Below are 21,045 nucleotides of genomic sequence, written 5' to 3'. Positions count from 1 at the left end.
TCCCCCCCCCCCCTCCCCCTCCTAGATATTTGTCAAAATTTCTCAGTACATCATCATGGATAAAACTTAGGTAATTGCATAATATTTTCACAAATAATTCCAACGTATTCTGAAATACATATATATATATATATATATGAGAACTAATGAACGAAGAAGAATCATGAAAAGTGATAACTACTAATATATTGAATGGTTTGATACTGATATTTAAATTGATAAATAATAACTAAGTTGCTTGGTGTTGAATACTTAATAAAATAACTAATATAAATATTTTATTTTGTGACTTTACTAAAATAGTTGTGTTCTTATATGCATATATTCATTTTTCTTTAAAAAGAAAGAATCTTTGGTAACAATTAATGTGCTATATTGGTAACAATAGAATTTCATTCTTCTATAATGTGTAGATGTAGATAGTGTATTGATGTTACACTTGCCCATTCGCTATTCTTCCCAACATAAAATATTATTTCCGTCTTCTCTAAATGTTTCACGAAGAATTTTGAGTTTTGTAGTGTTGATTGTTTACTTGTAAGAATATATCGTAGAATGCCTGATTACTTTTACTAATGGGAAAAAACATAAATTCCCCCTCAAACTAGTATCGAAAAGTCAGTTACACGCTTCAACTATTATGACGACCTATTACACACCTTTACTATTAAAAAGTGATTTTATTTACTACGTGCGATGTATAGTACCACTCTCACAATGGAATATGTATCACATTTACGCCACATTGATACCATCTCACTGCCACATCAGATACCATGTCAGATTCAATTGTTTCTTCTTCCATGACACTACCATGGAACGACTAATATTGTCATCATATTCATACCAAATCTCTATATATATTTCATCGTAATTTTTTTTTTTTTTAAAGTGCAACAAGACAATATGAAATAACTGAGCAAGATTTTCTTGAAACAAACCGTTCTGTGTTCACCATCATAAACACACATAAATAACTTCCCAATAAATCTAAAACAAAGCAAAAATGTAAAAGAAAATAAAAACAAAACAAACAGAGTTTTCTCTTCAAGTACGCAGAGGTAAAAAAAATCTTAAGCTGCAACATTCTTTTTAAGCTTTGCAAGCTCCTGTCTCACCACACCAACCACAAATTTCACCATATATAATAAACAAATCATCAAAATCATGCTATCACCTTCGTTCGCACAAAAATTATAAAGATCCACCACAAAGTTCAATTTTTACCTACAAATCCGTCATTATATTTTATTTTTTAAAATCAATCATCAATTTTATCAATCATCAACAAAATGGAAGTGAAATATCGGATATAATGAAAATAGTGAAATCAAATTATCATTAAAATATAATATGATTGGGGTGGGGATATATATAAAATATTCATTAAAATAAAATACACGTGCAAACGCGTAACTTAAAATAATAATCAAAATGATGTTGTGTTGATACACTAGAAGTCGATTGATCTTCCATTTTAAAATGATATATAATCTAATATTTCTATAAAAAAATTAGGATAATAATTTAATGGTAGTTACATTTCTAATAAATATAAAGACCCTAAAATATGATACTACCATGGGATCGTTTGATATGAGAGATAAGTGATAACAATTTCGAGATAAAATGCATAATTATTTTATCATGTGTTTATTTAGGGGTCTTAATAAGTTATGAAATTATTTATCCCATATTGTATTACAATGATAGGGCATGTTATCCATATATATTGCAAGAATATATTCCAATCTACGGAACAATTTTGTCTATGACACCTTCAATACCAAATGTTTGATATTCATTATATTGTATTGTTTATTTAAAAATAATGTTTGATTTGATTCTTACTTAAACTTTATCATACCGTATCGTTATGTAACGTCAAAAAGTCTTATTTGTGTAAGGATTGATTTGGTATGATCGCGTTGTTATCCCAGTACTCCCTCTGTCCCATTTTATGTTACACCCTTCCTTTCTAGTCCATTCTAAAAAGAATGTCATATTTCTATAATCAGAAATAATTTAACTTTAAAATACCCCTTTTACCCTTAAAGAAATGATTTTCAATCATACAAATATGTATAGATTATTTTAGATCACAAGTTTCAAAAAAATTTCTTATTGGTGCCACATAAAATGGGATGGAGAGGATATTTATTATTTTATTTAATCTTGTTTTATCTTTTATTTATCTTTTTTTATAGTAGCTTTATCTCGTATCAAATTTTCCTTGTAGGTTTATCATTTAAATTATATATGTGTGACATTATGAAATGATTGAGTACGATACAATCTATTCAATCATCGTAATCATTAAAATTATTATGAAACGATGGAGTACGATACAATCTTTCCAAACATTATAATCATTAAGATAATATAATACAACACAATAAATTATAAAATAATTCATAATCCAAACAAAGTGTGTTTAGTCTTGACTTAAATTTCGAGTTAGTCGGACCCTAATACAAATACCATAAAACAATTGAAGGGGAGATTTTCATCTGTAATTTTCCTCATATTGTACTTTTTGTTCCTCTCTTTTTCCTTTCCTTTTCAATTTCCTCTCTGACCAATTGAATCCATCCGTAATTCCAATCTACTTTCCTCTTTCCACCTGCTGCTTCCTGCCGGTGCCGACTTGCCGCTTGGATTCCCGACGGTGTTCTTCTCCGTCAACTTCTCCGGTTGATTCACGGTAACTATCTAACTCTTCGTATTCGGAAACCGACCTGAATTTCGCGATTCCTCTCTAATTATTCCTGTTTTATTTTCTCAATATTTAGATTAAAGAGGTTTAGTTTGATTTTTTGTTGCTGATTACTATGGATATAGAATTATATAGTGCATTCTTCCTGAGGAAGCTTGTATGTGGTCCATGGAAATTCAAAATTGGTGATTTTAGACATTTTCTATGTTCAATTTTAGTAATTGGAGCATCATATCTGGTTAATTTTAGGACTTCAGATCTTCTTTTTTTTGTGTGTCGATTTATTGTCTGTTTAATGAGCTGATGTGGTAATGATAAAATTTGCTTGATTTCTGATGGATATAATCATATAACCGAGACTACAAAGTACAATGTAATGGAAGAACCAATAAATCTAGCTATTGTAAGCATCAAAAAGACTAAATTAAACTGAATATGTTGCCAAGCTTTAAGTTTTTGGACGAAAATGTATTAGGGAAGTGTGTAATTAGAGAACTATAAGCATGAGATATGGATGAGAATGTCGTGGAGCTTTAGTTACACTTAAAACCGAGCACGGGAAAGTAATAGCTATTTGATATTCCCTCTTGAATCTCATGAATTAAGTGTGGGACTATAGTAATAACTCCAAAAACCTTTTGCCTTGATTCTCTCACTACACATCCCTTTATAATGTCTAGTGGGATTGGAAATTGTCTATTTGAGCAATGAATTAAGACAGGATAAAAGAATAGCAGTGTTACAATCTTGTAACATGGAAGGCTAAACGCAATTACTCCCTTTGTTCCATTGTGCGTGACATTTTTTATTTTTTCTTAGTTTGTTCCATATAGGATGATACTTTTTTTTATTTTTAGAAACAATTTAGTTTTGAACTTCTCATTTTATGCTTAATGACATAGTTTTATAGCCACAAAAGTATCATGGCATCCTTGAGATGACAAGTTCCGAAAGTCAATCTTTCTTAGTTTCTTTCTTAAAGTTTGTGCCTATTGCCTAGTCAATCACCTTACGATAAAATGAAATAGAGGGAGAACCTAACGGAGGAATTAGTTATGAGAAGCTTAAAGCCTTATTGATCACAATGTCATCTGACATGTGTTCGGTGATCAACCTAAAAGCTAGCTTATGAGGTGAGTATAAGGAGACAAACAACTCATCCCTCCACCGATGTCAATGTCCGACAATTGGCCCAACTGCACAGATGGTCGGTTCTTGTGCTGGTGGGAGGAAACAAGTACCTGGTAGAATTTTGAGGTGCACACATGCTTAATCAGACATCGCCATCGTTAAAAGTAACATAAAAATGAAGTACCTAAAGCTTCTTAAAAAAAGTAATTAAATTATATTTAAGTGAAATTAATGAAGTAAAGATCTTGCAAATTAAGTTCAAAAACAAATTTAAAATTTTGATTTTGATGCAAAAGTGCAGTCCAGTTTCTAATTCAATTTAAATGACTAGTATTGATCGCTAAATATTTTGTCCTTAAATGTAGGAAGTTCATTAATAATGTTCCCTCAACAATTAATCTATTTTCCGATTGTGTTTGTTGTTTTTTGAACAATTGAATCGAGGCTTTGGAGGAGAATTTTCCATTCAATCTTGTGAACAAAATTGGTAAAAGAGATACAAACGGAGAGGAATAACCATAACCAATTAATGAGAGAACAACGGGACACTCAAGAACCCGAATAAAGACTCCTAAAATTTATGAGGAAGAGAGCGGCCACTAAAAGGTTTCTTTGGAAAAGCCTCCCCCCTGCCCCAAAATCATGTATTAAGACAACCCATTCTTTCTATCTATTTTTTATCGGTAAAGAGGTGTCTCACAGTCTTTTCCAAGCGGCAGAGGGTATTGAGAAGGAAGTAGAGATCCCTTTAAAGCCATAAGCCAATTGCATATCTTTCTTATCTGTTCAAAGATGGGCAGATAGGACCCTGCTGAGATTTATTCCTCATATAATCTAGGGCGAATAGGACGTACGGAATGACAACTAAATATTGTTTAAAAAAGGTTACACCATAAGCCATGAACATTTCTATCTGATCTTCTGTATAGCATCTACTTCTCTTTGAAACATCTTGTGTTCCTTTCTTTCCACATTCCACCCTCCTAGAATAGAGATACATGTGATGATGCGTACGCCTTAGCCCCTAGCGCCTTGATACCTACACTTAGGTGCTGGCTAAGTGAAGTGAAGCGTACAACCTAAATTCACCTAGCTTCAGAACTTGAGCATGCTTAAATGAGCCTTTAACACTATTGGTTTCTGCAATCTTTTCATGAATTGTAGGGGAGTGTGGTTCCTTTGTAAATCTTGCTATGTAAATACTAGTATCTCTAGTGCTTTTAATCAACAAACCTTACTTGGAAAAAACAAATCATGACATATAGGCCTCAGATATGAAGTGATCCAAAACTTCTTAGCTCACGAGAAAAGATAATTTGTCAGTGCTCCAGGGTCACAAAGCAGTTAGACAAAATTAGAAGGAACTTGGGGAAGTCAATAGTAGGAAACATCAATACCATTTGATAAAGGGGATGAAGTGGTAAGATATTTGAAAAAGGAGGCATTTGTAATAAAGGATCATGCATATGAAGATTCAAAATAGAAGTCTTCTATAGAAATGGCTATAGAAGTTTAACCACTAAGAAGATTGTTTTGTGGGGAAAAGTTGCAAATGCTAAGTAGTCATAGAAGATCACTGGTGCACTAAAATTGTTTCTCTACTTATAGGGTGGAGCATTAGAATGATATTTTAAATGTTTTGGGAGGAAATTAAAAGAATTATATATGTTGAAATATGGGGATGGTCTGTAGATATAAGTTTTTTGCACCATCAATAGCTTGATCTCACTCGTTTGAGGGAAGAGTTCCTAATCCTTTCAACTTTACTTCATATTCTGAAGCTAACATAACACAGTGCAAAATAACCATATTGGACATCAAAGAATTTGTTATGAGTGGAAATGTGAGAGCTTAATTCATCTTTTGAAGAAATTGGGAGGAGAAATGGGTTGCAAGGCTTCATTCCATGAGGCGGAAAAGTAATGGTAAATGTTTCTTTTTCTGTGAAGGCATGTTTTGGTAGAACAAATGACCATGACATTGTTATTGCTTTGAAAGTGTTAGAGTGGGTAAAAGTCCCACATTGGTTGGGGAATGGACTGGTGGTTTCCTATATGGACTTGGGCAATCCTCCCCTCATGAGCTAGCGTTTTGGGGTTGAGTTAGGCCTAGGTGCCATATCTTTACATGGTATCAGAGTTAGGTCTATCCCCGTTTGGACTCCGATCCACGCTGCCTGGACGTGAAGGGGGGTGTTAGAGTGGGTAAAAGTTCCACATTGGTTGGGGAATGGACTGGTGTTCTCCTTACATGGACTTGGGCCATCCTCCCCTCATGAACTAGCTTTTGGGGTTGAGTTAGGCCTAGGTGCCATATCTTTACCGAAAGCACAGAGCTGTCTCCCCCCTCCCCCCCCCTCCCCCCCCGGAAGTCTCCAACATTAGGTGGAGAGCTAATGAAGTATGCCTAGCAAGAGATATTTGTTAGGAAGAAAGGATTTTGGCTTCCGGTTCACAGGAGATCCTAACCATGAATTGTTACACTTCGATTCCAGTCAACAGAGTACGTGTTACCATGTAATCTTTTGGCTTCATCTTGGTGCATATTTATAAGTCGATACTTTTGCATTGTAAAAGAGAAAGAAAATGTTTTCCTACATTGTGGGTAAGGGAACTGTGGTATATGTTCCTAAACCTACTAGGGATCCATCGGGCAATATGCATATTTGAGTTAGTTTGGGAGGAAGACACAAAATCTATACTATTCCCAGCATCATCTTGTGGATTTGTGGAGGGAGAGAAATCGCAGATGTTTTTGTTGGCATATCAATTTCTGCTCATATTAAAGTCCCACATGTTTACTGACTCTTGCCTTTTTCTGTAGTTGTAAATATGTTAACAATGTAGATGCTTTAATTGACATTATTAATTCCTAACATTTTTGAATCATGGACCTACCACATGTATTTATTCCACACATGCTTATATGTCAACTGCTTTAGGCATTTTGAAGACTAGGTGCATTGAAAATTTGTTTAGTTGGTCCAACTTGTATCCTGCTGTTAATGCAGAACAACTTCAGGATTCTACTAACTCATTAGCTCTGGCTTAGATAGTTTGTATAGTTAGCCAGAGATTTTTTTGTAGCTCAAATGCCATATCTTGTAAATTTTGCATCTTCTTGATGCTGTTATTAATACTACTTATCTTATCAAAAAAAAAAAAAGGTAAACGTGACATGCTTTCTTTGTTCTTAAAAGGAAAACTTGATAGTTTGTGCACAAAAGAATTATGATGTAAAGGTAAGACATGAATTCTGCAAGTTTTAAAACATTTATCTATTAAATGGCACCTCTATAGGAATATTATGTAAATTGGATATTGAGAAGGCTTATGACCATGTAAACTAGGAATACCTTCGGAATATACTTTCATGTATGGGATTTGGAAGGAAATGGATCAAATGGATGAAAGTCTGCATTTCAACTGTTAGATTCTCTGTTCTGATTAATGGATCACTAGAAGGTTTTTCCTAACTCAAAGAGGTCTGAGGCAGGGACCCCTGTCTCCTTTCTTGTTTATCATAGCCATGGAGGGTCTGAATAGTATGATCAAGGTAGCAATAAGCACTAACTGTTTAAGAGGTTTTGAGGTGGGAACAAACTTAAATTCTGTCCCCAACTTGGAAGTCACACATCTCCAGTATGCAGATGATACTTTAATCTTTTGTGATGCTGATGAAGGTCAATTGTTGATCTTGAGATCAATCCTGGTGTTATTTGAAGGAGTCTCTGGTTTGCACATAAATTGGAGGAGGAGTTTGTTGTTCCCTATCAATGAGGTTACAAAACATGAGTTGTCTAAGATTCTGGGTGGGGAAGTAGGAGCTTTACCTACGACCTATCTTGGAATGCCTTTGGGAGCAAAATCAAACTCCATGAACATTTGGAGCTCTGTGATTGAAAAGTGCGAAAAGAAGTTTTCTAGATGGAAGTCATAGTATTTATCATTAAGAGGAAGATTTACTCTCATAAATTCAGTATGGGATGCTCTACCTACCTACATGATGTCCATCTTCCCCATTCTAGATGGTATCATTCAGAGGTTGGACAAGGCTAGAAGGGACTTTCTTTGGAAAGGAAATAAGGAAACTGATTCAATAGTACGTCACCTAGTTAAATGGAACAAATAGCTTTGGGGAAAAATCCAGGGGGGGGCTTGGCATTAAAAACCTTAAGTTACAGAGTAAGGCTCTCAGATTGAAATGGTTCTCGAGATATTCACAAGAACCTCAGGCGTACTGGAGTTAGGTTATCAAAATCAAATATGGCGAGGAGGATAGGTGGATGACAAAGGAAGTAATTACTCCATATGGGGTTAGTGTGTGGAGATCAATTAGAGTACTCTGGTCTTTTATGAAGAACCACACCAATATTAAAGTAGGAAATGGTTACAAAACATTTCTTTTGGGAGGATAAGTGGCTGAGATCAGATAGTTTAAAGGGTTGGGTTTGTTCCCTGAATTAGCTGGTATGGCAGTACAACAGGAAGTGAGAGTGGCTGACATCTGGACACAACAAGGATGGGACATTCAATTCAGGAGGAACTTCAATGACTGGGAAATTGATTTTGTCATTGAGTTCTTCGGAATGTTGGAGGAGTTTAAAGGTACTAGTGAAGAAGCAGATAGTCTGTGGTGGAAATTAGATAGCAAGGGCATATTCAAGGTGAACTTTACTTACAAGTTTTTGAACCAAGGAAACCAACTGACACCATGGAAGCATATATGGAAGACAAAATCCCCTTCAAAGTTGTCTGTTTTACTTGGTTATTGGCAAGAGAGGTTGTTTTGACACAAGAGAAACTCAAGAAGAGGAAATTCTCGTTATGTTCCAGATGTTACCTCTGAGGTGAAGAGGTTGAGATAGTTAGTCATCTATTTCTACATTGCAGGATAACTACACAACTATGGAGGATTTCTCTTAGCCTTGGGGGCATTAGCTGGGTCATGCCTAACAAAGTAACTCACTTGTTATATTGTTGGGAGGAAGCAAGAGTAGGAGCTGCAGAGAGAGACAGATGGAGAATTGTCCCAGCTTGCATCTGGTAGACAATATGGAAGGAAAGGAATTCAAGATGTTTTGAGAGAAAAAATTGTGATCTACAGATGGTCAAACTAAATTGCATTAGACTTTTTTGTTTCTGGTGCAAGCCAATATACTTGGAGGATACTGACTCAATTATAGACAACCTAGGATCTTGTTAGGATTGTGAGTCAGTTTTTCAGTTTTCAGATTTTGTTGTAAATATGGTTTCAGTGCGGTTGCACTGAGTCGTCAACATACACAAATGTTACCTTCTTCTCAAAAAAGTAAAAATAAAAATGGCACCTCTGTATAGTTTCTATAAATAATTTGGGACTTTACTTGGCATAATAATAATATAAATAATTTGTTACTTTATTGCTACCAGGGGCGGACCTAGGTGGAGCCTAGGGGGTTCACCCGAACCCCCTCGTCAAAAAATTACACTATATATATAACATCAAATTTTGATTTTATGTGTGTGTATATTAAAATGAACCCCTGAAAACAAAGGACAAACTTGGCTCAGTGGATAAGTGGTTCATGAAATGCCCCTTTGTCATGGGTTCAAATCCTACTGGCAACATTTTTTCCCTCTTTTTTTTTAATGCTTTGGAAAATGGAATTTTTGGGCTAAACCTTCTTCTTCCTTTTCATTATTTTTTCCTTTTATTCCATTTCTTCTTTTTAATTTGTTTTTGTTTAAATTTATTAGACACATTCTTTTTATTTTTATATATTATTCTTTTTATTTCTATTATTCATTTTGTTTCAACGTAATTCTTTTTCATATACGTTTGAATAACTTTTAAAAAAAATGATGAATTATATTTAACTTGAAATTGAGATAGAAATATAATTTATTTTTAAAAAAATGTAAATTAGATGTAATTGAATGAAGAAACTTAAATATCGTCAACATGCTTTTAAAAATATTAATTTATTAGAACTTCATGAAATTTCTTTTATATTTTTAATTCTATTTTAGAGAGATGGAAACTAAACTTATTTGATTTATTCGTATTGTTTTTTTTACAAATTATGACTAACCTCGTAAATTGAACTATATAGAACTAAAAAAATTGACGATGCTAATTATTTATCTTCTGAATATGCATTATAATATTAGTAACTCTATTCTTTACACACTTTTAGAGAATCTTGACGATTTTCATAGTAATATTTGATTGATTGGATACTAATTTAAAATTTTTAAAAAGTGAAATATAAAGTAAAACATTACAAAATAAAAGTATAAAAAGCACAAGAAATTTTAAGAATGCTCGATGGAGCATGATAAAAGTAAAAAGAAATGTTTAATACGCTATAATAAAGTGAGTTAAATTTAGCTTGATAAGGTAAATATCTTTCTTCCCCGTCTCGCTCCCTTTTTCATCATTTAATTTTCACGTGTTTTAGAAATTAACTTATGTAATACAATCGATCCACTAAAATTCATATCAATGCATCTTTGTCCTCGGTATCTTTGATTAGTTTAGTCTTTACTTTTATGAACCAATGAAATATCTATGATTCTTGTACAAAGAGTATGCCGAGAGGCTACTACACTCACCGCGCATTACCATCTTAACTTCTTCTTTATACTTCGAACCCCCTGAGCAAAAATCCTGGGTCCGCCAATGATTGCTACCTTTTCTTCTAGTCCTTTATGCAGTCAAGCTTTTATTCTCATAATGAACTAGTTTTCTAAATAAAAGCAATTTTAATTTTACTTGATCTTCTCTAGAGATCTTTTTCTGTGCTCATGTCTGCATGCACACATATGCACATATAGATATTTTGTAAGGACACATATGTACATACATATGTATAAAGTTTAAGTTATGAACCAATATGATTTAAACTTTGTTGCAAGTTGTCTCAGTGTGCATTGTAGATTTGTGAATATTTCTTGAATATTTTAAGGAACATTTATGAAAGGTTGTTGAAGTATTCAAAATGTATGATGGAGGACAATTAAAAGAAAAATAAGCCGTTCACTTGTGGGTAATTGTCATTTGATACTCTTTTTTCATGCATGATAAACTTATGTAGATCTCTATTATATTGTATTTCCAAATTACTTTTAGTGGCTTCAGGTTTTTTGTAGGTTTCTATAATATTGTATCCCATGCAGGTTCTTTAATAATGGTGGGGTTGCGTGAGTTGTCATATTGTGAGCATGTGCTAATGCATGGATCTGTACAGAGTAGTATTTTGATATATAAGAGATCGATGTTACTTCCTTTTCTGCAAGACTGACTATACGTGACTTAATCAATCTTAAATTTCTCTGTTTGAATATTGTGTGGTTTTTTATTTGTTTTCTAGGTACTTTTTTATCTGTTGGAGGTTTGAGAAGTACCTTCTGGTGTTTGCAGTTGAATATAGAATGCAAAGCTAATACTTCGGATGACTTCAACATGCAAATGGTACAACAGGTCTCCTTAGAGCGTGACACATGCCTCCATCCCGAGACTTTTATGGGCAAGGATGGGCTTTCTGGTGTGACACAACATCCTGCAGTGGCACTGTCAGTGATACCCTCAAAAGATCATCTTGCTTCACAGCAGTCTGTGCTGACACATGATCATGCAGTGACACAGCTGGTACCATCCTCCCAAGACCAGGTCATGCTTCAGCTGCCAGGTACGTCATGGAAATAAATGCTATATCTTAGCTGTTTTACACTTAATCGTTCTCTAGTTGTGGAAGGTTAACTTGTCATTTTTGCTGCTGGGATATTAATTACTAATGCAGCCAAAAGACAGCCACGTCAATGGGCTGCATGGACACGTCAGGAGGAAGAAAGCTTTTTCTCTGCACTGCGACAAGTTGGGAAGGTAATTCACTATTTTGGTGTATATATAGGCATAAAGCTGGCTTCCTCTTTTGTTTTATTTTTCTTGTGGGATCAATAATTACTGTGGTTGCGGCACTTTCTTTTTCAGAATTTTGAGAAAATTACTAGTCGCGTGCATAGCAAAAACAAGGATCAGGTGATACATGGCGAGATGTATTTATTTATTTAATTATCCACATATCTTTTCTTCTATGCTTTTTGCTTCACTTATCTTTTCCTTTTCTTTTTTTTGAACATTTCTATGGCTTTGATTTGGCAGGTCAGACATTATTATTATCGTCTAGTGAGGCGTATGAACAAGTTGTTGGGTCCAGAACTTTGTCTTGATGCCAAAAATTCCAAGGATACTAATGCTGCAATGTTGCGATGGTATGTGGTAGCCATTACCTAGTCATTGATCTCACTCCCGGCTGTTTCAAACTGATGAAACTATTGGTCGGAATTTTTTTGTGCTATTTCATTAGCAGCACGACCCTCTTTTGGTCTATTTTTTATGACATAGAAGCAGGCTATGCATTAAATGTAAGGATGGTGTTGTGTGGTAAGAAATGAAGTTATGAGATCAGTGCTGTCCTTTTTTATGCTTTTAAAATATAGTATTATTTCTGTGATAATTATGCATTAGAGGCATGCTATACTTGTATGTCTTTCCTATGGTGAAGTAAACCAGCAATATATCCTATTTGCTGGTTTGGAGAAGTAAACCACAAACTTTGTCCTATTCACAACAAAATCTATTATGTAAACTTGGAGCAAAATGTAGCTTACTTGTGACACTTGTACATGTTTTTAGCTACTTCTAATGATATAGCTAAATTTGACTTTGTCTGTAGGTGGTCTTTACTGGAAAAATATAGCTGTAAAGCTTCAAAGCTTCATTTGAAACCACGGAGATTTAAAATATTTATTGAAACTTTGGTCAGTCAAGAGCTCAACTTTTCATCCTTTATAACGCTCCATGTTTCAGCATGATTTCTTATATTTTTAGCTGGGACTGAAGTACATTATATTGTCATAAAGGAGAGTCAGCTGTTGAAAGACCGGAAAAAGAATGTAAGAAGGCGTCCTTCTCAAGGAGAAAGTAGTTCTACAGCTGCTGGATCTCCTTCAAGTCATGGCAGAGTGTCAACTAATGATAGTCGGACGGTTAAAGTGGTTCTTCTTGACAACCAGGACGTACAGCAATTTGGATCTGGAAAAGGCTCTTCTATAAAACGCCATGTCTCTATGGGTGTCAATAGAAGCAATGCAAAAGTAGACTCTTCTGTGAAAAATACTAGACATCGCCGAAGGACAGGTTTGTTATTTATAAAGTTCATGAATGAATTGCATTTGTTGCTTCTTTGGCTTTTATGCTTTCCCTGCATCCATTTGCAAAGCATATGTTAGAGACACACATTGCTTCATATTGGATATGTTAGGGTATAAGTGGATTTTAAAGGTCTTAGGCTACTACTCTCATTCCGTATGTTTTGAGTTGGTTGCTCAGATTCTCTTACATGTAGGAAGAATTATTCTTGGTATGGACTATGGACTATTATATAACAATGAGTATAGATGTTTACTTTTACATTGGAGTATTTGTTTTGTTCTCCTTCCACTACTTCCAGATGGCTATATGGCATCATAAAAATATTTGACCGACATGTCATTACAGTGGCAAGCCAAACCATTGTCTTCCTCCCACCCTCCATACCTTAATTGAGATGTTCAGAGGAGTGTTATTAGTGATATTTCTATGACTGATATAGTCTGCCTTACTGCTTTGGCTTTTTTTCTTTTAATTGTTCTTTTGCTTTTCATTTTCCTAAATAACAAAGCTATCTCTGAGCTCAACCCTCGGTTGTATTGTCTCTGGGTGGCAGGTTCTGCATCAACAGCTGCATACAAAAGGTGGGAGAAGGCTGCAATTGCTGGAGTTTCATTGGTAGCTGATGCTGCAGAGCATTTGGAACGAGCAACTATTGATAAAGATGTCGGACTGGTCCAGAATTCGCAGGGTGGGTAGTTAGTTGAAGCTTTCTTGTTTCCATTAAGGGTTGTTGGTTCCGTCAAATGCATCTAACTTCCAGCTATCCTTTATATGAATAACTTGCAGGTATAAATGGTTTTGAACATGTTGGCAAAAATGTGCATTCTTTGCCGACTTTATCCCAAAATCTGTTAAACGAGACTAATTTACAGAGTTGTATGAAACTCAAGCTCCAGCTGTTTCCTGTTGATGAAGGAACTAGAAGAGCCCTGGAAATGGTAGGTTAAGTAAATCTCTTTGCTGTTCTGTGATTAACTGGTTAAAACATTTGATGTAAAACTTATTTGCTATCACTTCTCTTTCCATTCTACGTCAGGATAATCATAACCCTTACTTGGAGCTCACTCTAAGTAATCGAAAAAAGATGTCATCCGTTTTGGAGCATCTCAATCGTAAATGGGGAAGTTCGAGCATAGCAGCTGGAGAACTGGTGCTTTTTCCTTACCATGTACAGATGGAAAACCTGGTGCAATCCCTGAGATGGACGAAAGATACTACACAAAGTGCGGCTGATGTGCATAATCTGATTGGAAGCCCTCCAGTTTTTCGTCTCAGGTCCGTGTTTTACGTTTACCTTTTTATCCTTCAGAAGTTATCTCTACAATAGGTGTGGGACTGATTTATTTATCCTTCTTTTAGATATGGTTGGTTTCCAAATGCTGAGCTTGGAACGCCTCTTGAACTATTGTCATCTACCATTCCGTTTATGCAAAATATTAACCCTAACATCACAAATGAATATAATGCGGAAATACTAGCATCATCCCCTGGTAAACTTGTACGATTTTCTAAAGAACCACTAGCTTCTAACCCAAGAATGACTGTGACATCCTCCTCAATCAAGCTGTCTGGTGAGTCAAACTTGCAAGCAAGCATGGGTCTAAATACCTACACTTATGATCATGATGGAACTCTGCCATTGAATAGAAGGGAGAACGGGGATGCAACCACAGCAGAACAAACTGAGATGGTATTTTTTTTCTTTAGTTTCATTCTCATTCTGGCTTCATGTGCTTTATAGAAACTCAGAGAACTGGCAATTCAGTTGAATTCCTTTTCGCTCTTTTACTTTCAGCTTATCCTTGTGTTTGCTTTTATTGTCTGCATTTTTGAGTGATGAATAAAGTCATAGCACTCCTTTCAACGTTACCAATTTTTTTATAAAAAGGGTCATAGCACACCTTTTTGAAACTTACTGAGTTGTCCTATTACATGATGAACTTCAGCAAACCTGGTTTTGTCAACTTTATACGGGCTATTTCTATTCTTCTAGTATGCGGATTTCGCTCTAGGTGAGATATGTTGAAGACCACCTTATCTTGATGATGCAATAGCTTATTAAGGAAACAATTTTAGGTACAAATTTTTAACGAGATGGTTGGCATTGGGTTTTGGTCTAAGGTAGGAATCAAAGTAAAATCTGCTGGAAAATCGTGTCAAAGAGGATAAGGACTTCCATAGGAAGAAACCGCCTATTTGAGGTTGCATCCCAGGAGAAATCATTTTCAAATGAGGGCACTGATCATGAAGATATGCTGATATGATCAGGGAGTAAATTATCGACAAAATTGGTCCAAGTAGAAAACCAGCTTACTTTTTAAGCTCACTGCTCTAAAAAGAGTGATTGAGGGGATCTAGGGATCCAAGTGTTATTCCCAATTTAGACTGGACTGATTCTCTGCTGCTGTCTTGAGAAGTTTGTCCCGTGAAAAATATTTTGTGAGTTAATTTTTACAGTCTAATTATTCAAAAGATTGCCCAAAGGCTAAAAGCCTGAGTAGTTTATCCGATATCTCTAAATGATCAGTAAAATCCCGACTGTAAAATTACCCATTGCAGAAGGAACAAAATTAGACAATAAGAAATTATCCCCTTTAGATCAGCTATTAAAGAACTGCGTACTCAGTTCCTGATTTAGTGAAACTCAAGAGATATTGTAATACATTCTTCACTTAGCTCTTGTTTGTCTGATCGGTAAATAAAGCTATCAGTTTCCAATTCATGCCAATACAATGATTGTGTAAAACATGTTTTTACTTGTTGGGGAGAAACTGAAGTTCTATCTTCAAATGTTCAAGTTGAAGCAAATAGATTTTGAGGTTCTCCCTGTTTGATTCTTATTTGGGTGTGTGTTAAAGGGAAGCTTTGAAAGGATGTTGCATTGCATATCAATGAATTAGTTGTGAGTTGGTCATTATTCTATTCCTGAATTTTTACTTGCTTCCTATTAGCATGATATGCAGGGAAGCAAGACCAGTGCTTTCTCAGCAGGGGATTGGGAAGATAGCCTTACCAACATAAGTGTTGGAGATCTTCTCTTTGATGCACCTGATGATGAGGAAACAGACTGCATTGACTCAGCTTTGTGCAGAAGCTCTCATTTTCTCTCACAGATGCCATTAAGCTGTGACTCGTTTGATGCAGCAATTGCTGCTCATATATATAAACATCAAAGCAAAGCTGATTCTCAGATGGCTCTTCCACCTCAAGCATCTTCCATTTGGAATGCTGAAGATACATGTGATGCTTTTGCATTTAAGAAAAATGTTGCTTTCAGTGACAAAGCGCAGTGTTCATCCAGCAATGTTGGTGCAGAGAATTCCCAGCGGATTGCTCAGTCATCTTCCCTAGTATTGGATGCAAGAATCAAGGTTTATGTCGAAGAGAATCTCATGAAGCATCACTTTGTGTTAGTTCGATATGGAGTGTATTCATCATTTTTATTTCTTTTGCAGGATTTGCCTGGGAACATGGAGTCCTTTACCGGTGAACCTGCTCATGATGACCCAGTGGATGAGTGTCAATCGGATGCACAAGCGTTGGATGGTTCTGCAAAGGATCTTAATGGGCTCTCTGGCATATATTGGGTAAATCTTTCCTGCCTTTCTGCTATTAGTGATGCTGCATCAGTTATATATATACAGCCATATAGTATGTCGGCTTTGAGGGCATGTGTTTACCGAATTCATCTCTTTCAACTCTGCAGACAGACTCTTTAGGACCGCTAGAACTGGACGCCCCTTCATGTAGATATCATAGTGAAGACATAACTCTGAGTGATAGTTTTGGTGGTTTTAACCGCCTCATAGTTAACAGTCTGGATGCATTCCAAAATTGCTCGTTCTTTGGGTTGGACAAGAAAGAACCTGGATCTACTGTTGAACCTGTAAAGACTTCAGATTTAAAGATCGGTTCTGAAGTCTAAGCTTCTCGACTTAAAAACTTAGTTCGGCTAACTTATAGGTGTGTCACAACAATCTCAAGTCCAGAACTTCGTGCATGTGTGCAACGCACAAGTATGCATAGCACTTGGAAAGAGAAAAAGGGTTGAAATGGGACAAACATTCCCTCTCTAATGTACAAAATGTAACTCTTGAGAGTACTTCAGGTGTCTCTGGATGTGTACATTGTGTAGAATTTTATGTGCAGCACGTAAAAATGCCAATTTATTTTTGTTTTTTTGACTCAATAGATGTTGCAAATTCTCAACTTTGGCATAACAAGGTTTGATATTGATATTATACAATCGACAACCAAAACAATGTGAAAGTTTATAAATAGACATGGGAAACCAAAATTTCAATATATGTTGCCATACTTCAATTTTGACTGTTCTTTTCTTAGAATTATACTCCATATAATGTTTATATACCATACGTTACTGTCAAAGGATATGATGCAACGGATGGAATGAGATGGTTCCTTGTGCAAAGGTTTTGCTTTCGAATCTCATATATGATTTTTTTAGTAGGGTGTGCTTTTCTCTAGTGGGTTCTATGCTGACATGAATTTAGATTAGTCGGGTTTAAAATGTGGGTATGGATATGGATATGAAATCAAAAGAACAAAATTATACATTCAGATGTCACTCCTTGCTAGATATATATAATAACAAGGATATTTACCTTCCTATGTTCCGGCTTTGCCGGGAAATAAAGTTAGACGTAGAGTCAGAATTTAGAGTTTTATGGATTTCGAGTTTATTATTGAACTCAAAGTCATTTGGCCAGAGGTGCATGAAACATATATGTGAAAAATATTTAAAATTTTAACAAATATTAAATTTCAATTTGAAATTGGAACATGAGTGAATTTAATGCCGTAAAATTTTTCAAATTTAAATTTTGGATTTCGAGAAAGAAGTAATATACACGTAGAAAAGGTTAAGTGATATTCCTTCTATTTTAATTTACGTAAACATTTTTTTTTTAGTCAGTTTCAAAGTCTTTTCTGTTTATTTCATGTATCACATATTTTGCAATTTCCCAATTTTAAAATAATGTGGATTGGAATCTGATTTTGGAATATCCCTTTAGCAATATAGGGTTATTAATAAGAAAGTTATAAAAGTTGTTAAGCAATATAGTGTTAATAAGAAAATTACAAAAGTTGCAAAGGTAAAGCAAATTTGAATTCTTAATTTAAAAAAGAGTCTATTTAAGTGCAATAATTAGCAAGATAGGGTTTAAATTCTTTTAGGACAGATACAAGAGAAAGAATACAATTTGAATAACACTTGTTCACGTTAAGGCTGGGACCGTTTCATAAAGATACCAACACCTTTTTCGTATTGAACAAAGTTGTAATTTTCTTTTGATAAGACGTAATAACACATGTTTACACTATCTTCCATGGACTAAATATAATTTTTTTAGGTAATTAAATTCCATTTAAAAAAAAATTCTTTTTCTTTTTACTAGTGGGATAATTTTTTACCCCTTGACAAATTTGATGTTGAGATAATGTTCAACTGCCTAAATTTATTTTTTCTCTGAAATAATAAAAGGCAATAATTAGCCGGCTTGGGGTCAATTCATTATCTACCAGAAAGTTACATTTTATTGTCTTATTATATACTTTTAGCAATCCCTCAGACTCAATCAACTAGAATTAGGTGTGCATCTATTCAAAATTTTAATTTGATTGAGTTCGACCTTTATAATCTGTAATATTAAATATATTATATTTTCAAAATTATAAATTCAAAATATAATGCTTATTAAATTTTAGTGATTCTTTTATTTAAACATTTGATATTTAAAATTAGTTGATTCAATTAAGAAAGAATTGCTTCTTATCAGAAATTGCGATTCTTTTGTTTGGAGGGTATTCTTGTAAACAAATCTAGTGGAAACTAGGTGGGGTCGATATCTCAAAAAGATTAGAGCATGTGCCTACAAACCAATAGGTCCAAAATGAAAGTAGCTTTTCCTCTAGAGTAGGAAATTATGATTGAGATCAAATTCAAGGCTCGAACATCTACCGTTGATTAAGAGTTACTGTAACAAAATAGCTTTTAACGGTAATAAATGTCTACATTATCAAAAATTGTTAAAATCTTTATTGTCATTAGTTTGCCATTTGATTTAGTGTCGCTATAGGCTTTAGAGACATTTACAAAAAATGTTAATAATCACTAAAAATACATATTTAGCGACAATTAAGCTATTACCGTCAGCTAAAGATTATATTTAAAGTAGTGAGTGTAGAAATCTCATTCATCTCATCACATTTAAAAAAAAGTAAATCTTAGTATTTTTATCGAAAATATTGAGTTCAATTAAATGCGTAGCAAATAAAGTATATTCTTCTACACCCTCATTATTTGTAATGAAAGAGAGATTATATATAAGAGTAGCCTTATCAAGAAGAATCAAAAAACAACAATGGCAAAAAGCAACCAAAAACCTCATGCAATAGTAATTCCATGCCCATTTCAAGGCCACATAAATCCTAGTATTCACCTTTCACTAAAACTTGCAACAAAAGGCTTTACCATAACATTTATCAACACAAAGTACACCCATGCCCAAATAACCAAATCACAACAATTAGACCAAACTCATAACATATTTGCAAAATTTCAAGAACTTGGCCTTGACATACATTATCAAACAGTTTGTGATGGTTTTTCCTTAGAATTCGATCGATTTTCGAGGTCGAATACCGAGAAGTTTTGGAAGGATTTTTACTAAATTACCCTTTTCATGTTGATGAAATTATTGGGAAGTTAGTAGAATTGGATAGTCCTAGACCAACTTGTTTGATTGTTGACACTTTCTATGGTTGGGGGACAACAATTGCTAATAAGTATGGACTTGTTAGTGTTTCATTCTTCACTCAACCTGCTTTGGTGTTTACTATAGACTATCATCTTGACCTTTTGCTCAAAAATGGTCATTTTGGCTCAATTGGTAAGTTTCATTCTATCCCCTTTTGTCATGTTGTTCAAACTTGTCAAAAATGTTGTCGTATCCATTTATGATCCTCTATATTGAATTGGTTTTGGAGGATCCGACACACACATGTCGACATTTTGTGAGAGCCCGAGCAATATAGCAGACAATTTCAAGTAGAGTTATTTACTAGTACGGTCATCTAACTTATAGAAATTACCTAGTAAAGTCACTTTGTTTCTTTCGTGACAATAAAACCATTAATGTTTGGTCTATTATCCTATAAAGTCACTCCTACCGGAAATTTTCTGTTGAACTATTGTGTAGTGTAAAAATTCCTTACAATAAATTTGATTAGTAAACTAAAAAGTTAAACAAACCAAATTTGCTATAACACGTTAAAATATATTGATAGTGTAAAAATACTTTACACTGGGGTGTGAGTGAGATATCCGAGATCCCTCTACTCTTAACCAAATTAAAGGCCTAATGTTCAAGCACATTGATTTCCACTTTCCCTTTGCTAGGGTCTACATGAATCGGATCTGAATTAGTTGATCAGTAGATTCCGAATACCCCATGGTTATTATATATGGAAAAAAAAACCTTACATTATCTATGTTTAATTAACTTCATCACGATGTTGATTACTAGGCTAACTTTTGCTATTTTTTTTTTATATAGATAATAGAAAGGATACCATAGATTATATACCAGGAATTTCAGCAATTGATCCAAGTGATTTACCTTCATATTTACAAACAAAAGAGACATCAACTATTCTTCATCAAATTATCTACAAAGGTTTTGAAGAAGCCAAGAAATCAGACATTATAATTTGTAACACAATACAAGAACTTGAATCCAAAGTAATTTCAACATTCCAAGAAAAAACAAAAAAACCCTTTTTTGCTATTGGTCCAATTTTTCATGATCATCAAGTCAACTCATCAAAAAATGTCAAAATTTCCAAAAGTTTTTGGCCAGAGTCAAATTGTTTGGAATGGCTAAACACTAAACCTAAATCCTCAGTATTATATTTTTCACTTGGTAGCGTGTGTAGTCTAAGCAAAGAAGATGTTATGGAATTTGCTCAAGGATTAT

At 34.3% G+C, this 21,045-nt stretch overlaps 1 protein-coding gene across 3 annotated transcripts; it reads left to right on the top strand.

Annotated features, from left to right (window-relative positions):
• The first annotated feature begins 2,529 nt into the window (after window positions 1-2,529).
• On the top strand, window positions 2,530-17,348 carry LOC102601521 (TSL-kinase interacting protein 1). Of its 3 annotated transcripts, none has more exons than XM_006354295.2 (14): window positions 2,530-2,704; window positions 11,252-11,519; window positions 11,631-11,713; window positions 11,822-11,869; window positions 11,993-12,102; window positions 12,567-12,651; window positions 12,754-13,030; window positions 13,599-13,733; window positions 13,832-13,983; window positions 14,082-14,320; window positions 14,405-14,735; window positions 15,997-16,416; window positions 16,501-16,632; window positions 16,752-17,348. In XM_006354295.2, the coding sequence occupies exons 2-14, from the start codon at window positions 11,294-11,296 to the stop codon at window positions 16,968-16,970; spliced, it is 2,457 nt and encodes an 818-aa protein (XP_006354357.1). In that variant the 5' UTR covers window positions 2,530-2,704; window positions 11,252-11,293; the 3' UTR covers window positions 16,971-17,348. The 3 variants fall into 3 exon arrangements, with proteins under 3 accessions (XP_006354357.1, XP_006354358.1, XP_006354356.1); XM_006354296.2 differs by having other exon boundaries at window positions 11,202-11,519; window positions 16,009-16,416; XM_006354294.2 differs by having other exon boundaries at window positions 11,202-11,519.
• Window positions 17,349-21,045: the final 3,697 nt, after the last annotated feature.

This window comes from Solanum tuberosum, unplaced genomic scaffold (genome assembly GCF_000226075.1).
Source record: "Solanum tuberosum cultivar DM 1-3 516 R44 unplaced genomic scaffold, SolTub_3.0 scf00177, whole genome shotgun sequence".
Taxonomy (NCBI): Eukaryota; Viridiplantae; Streptophyta; class Magnoliopsida; order Solanales; family Solanaceae; genus Solanum; species Solanum tuberosum.
This window is presented reverse-complemented; position numbering and strand designations above follow the sequence as displayed.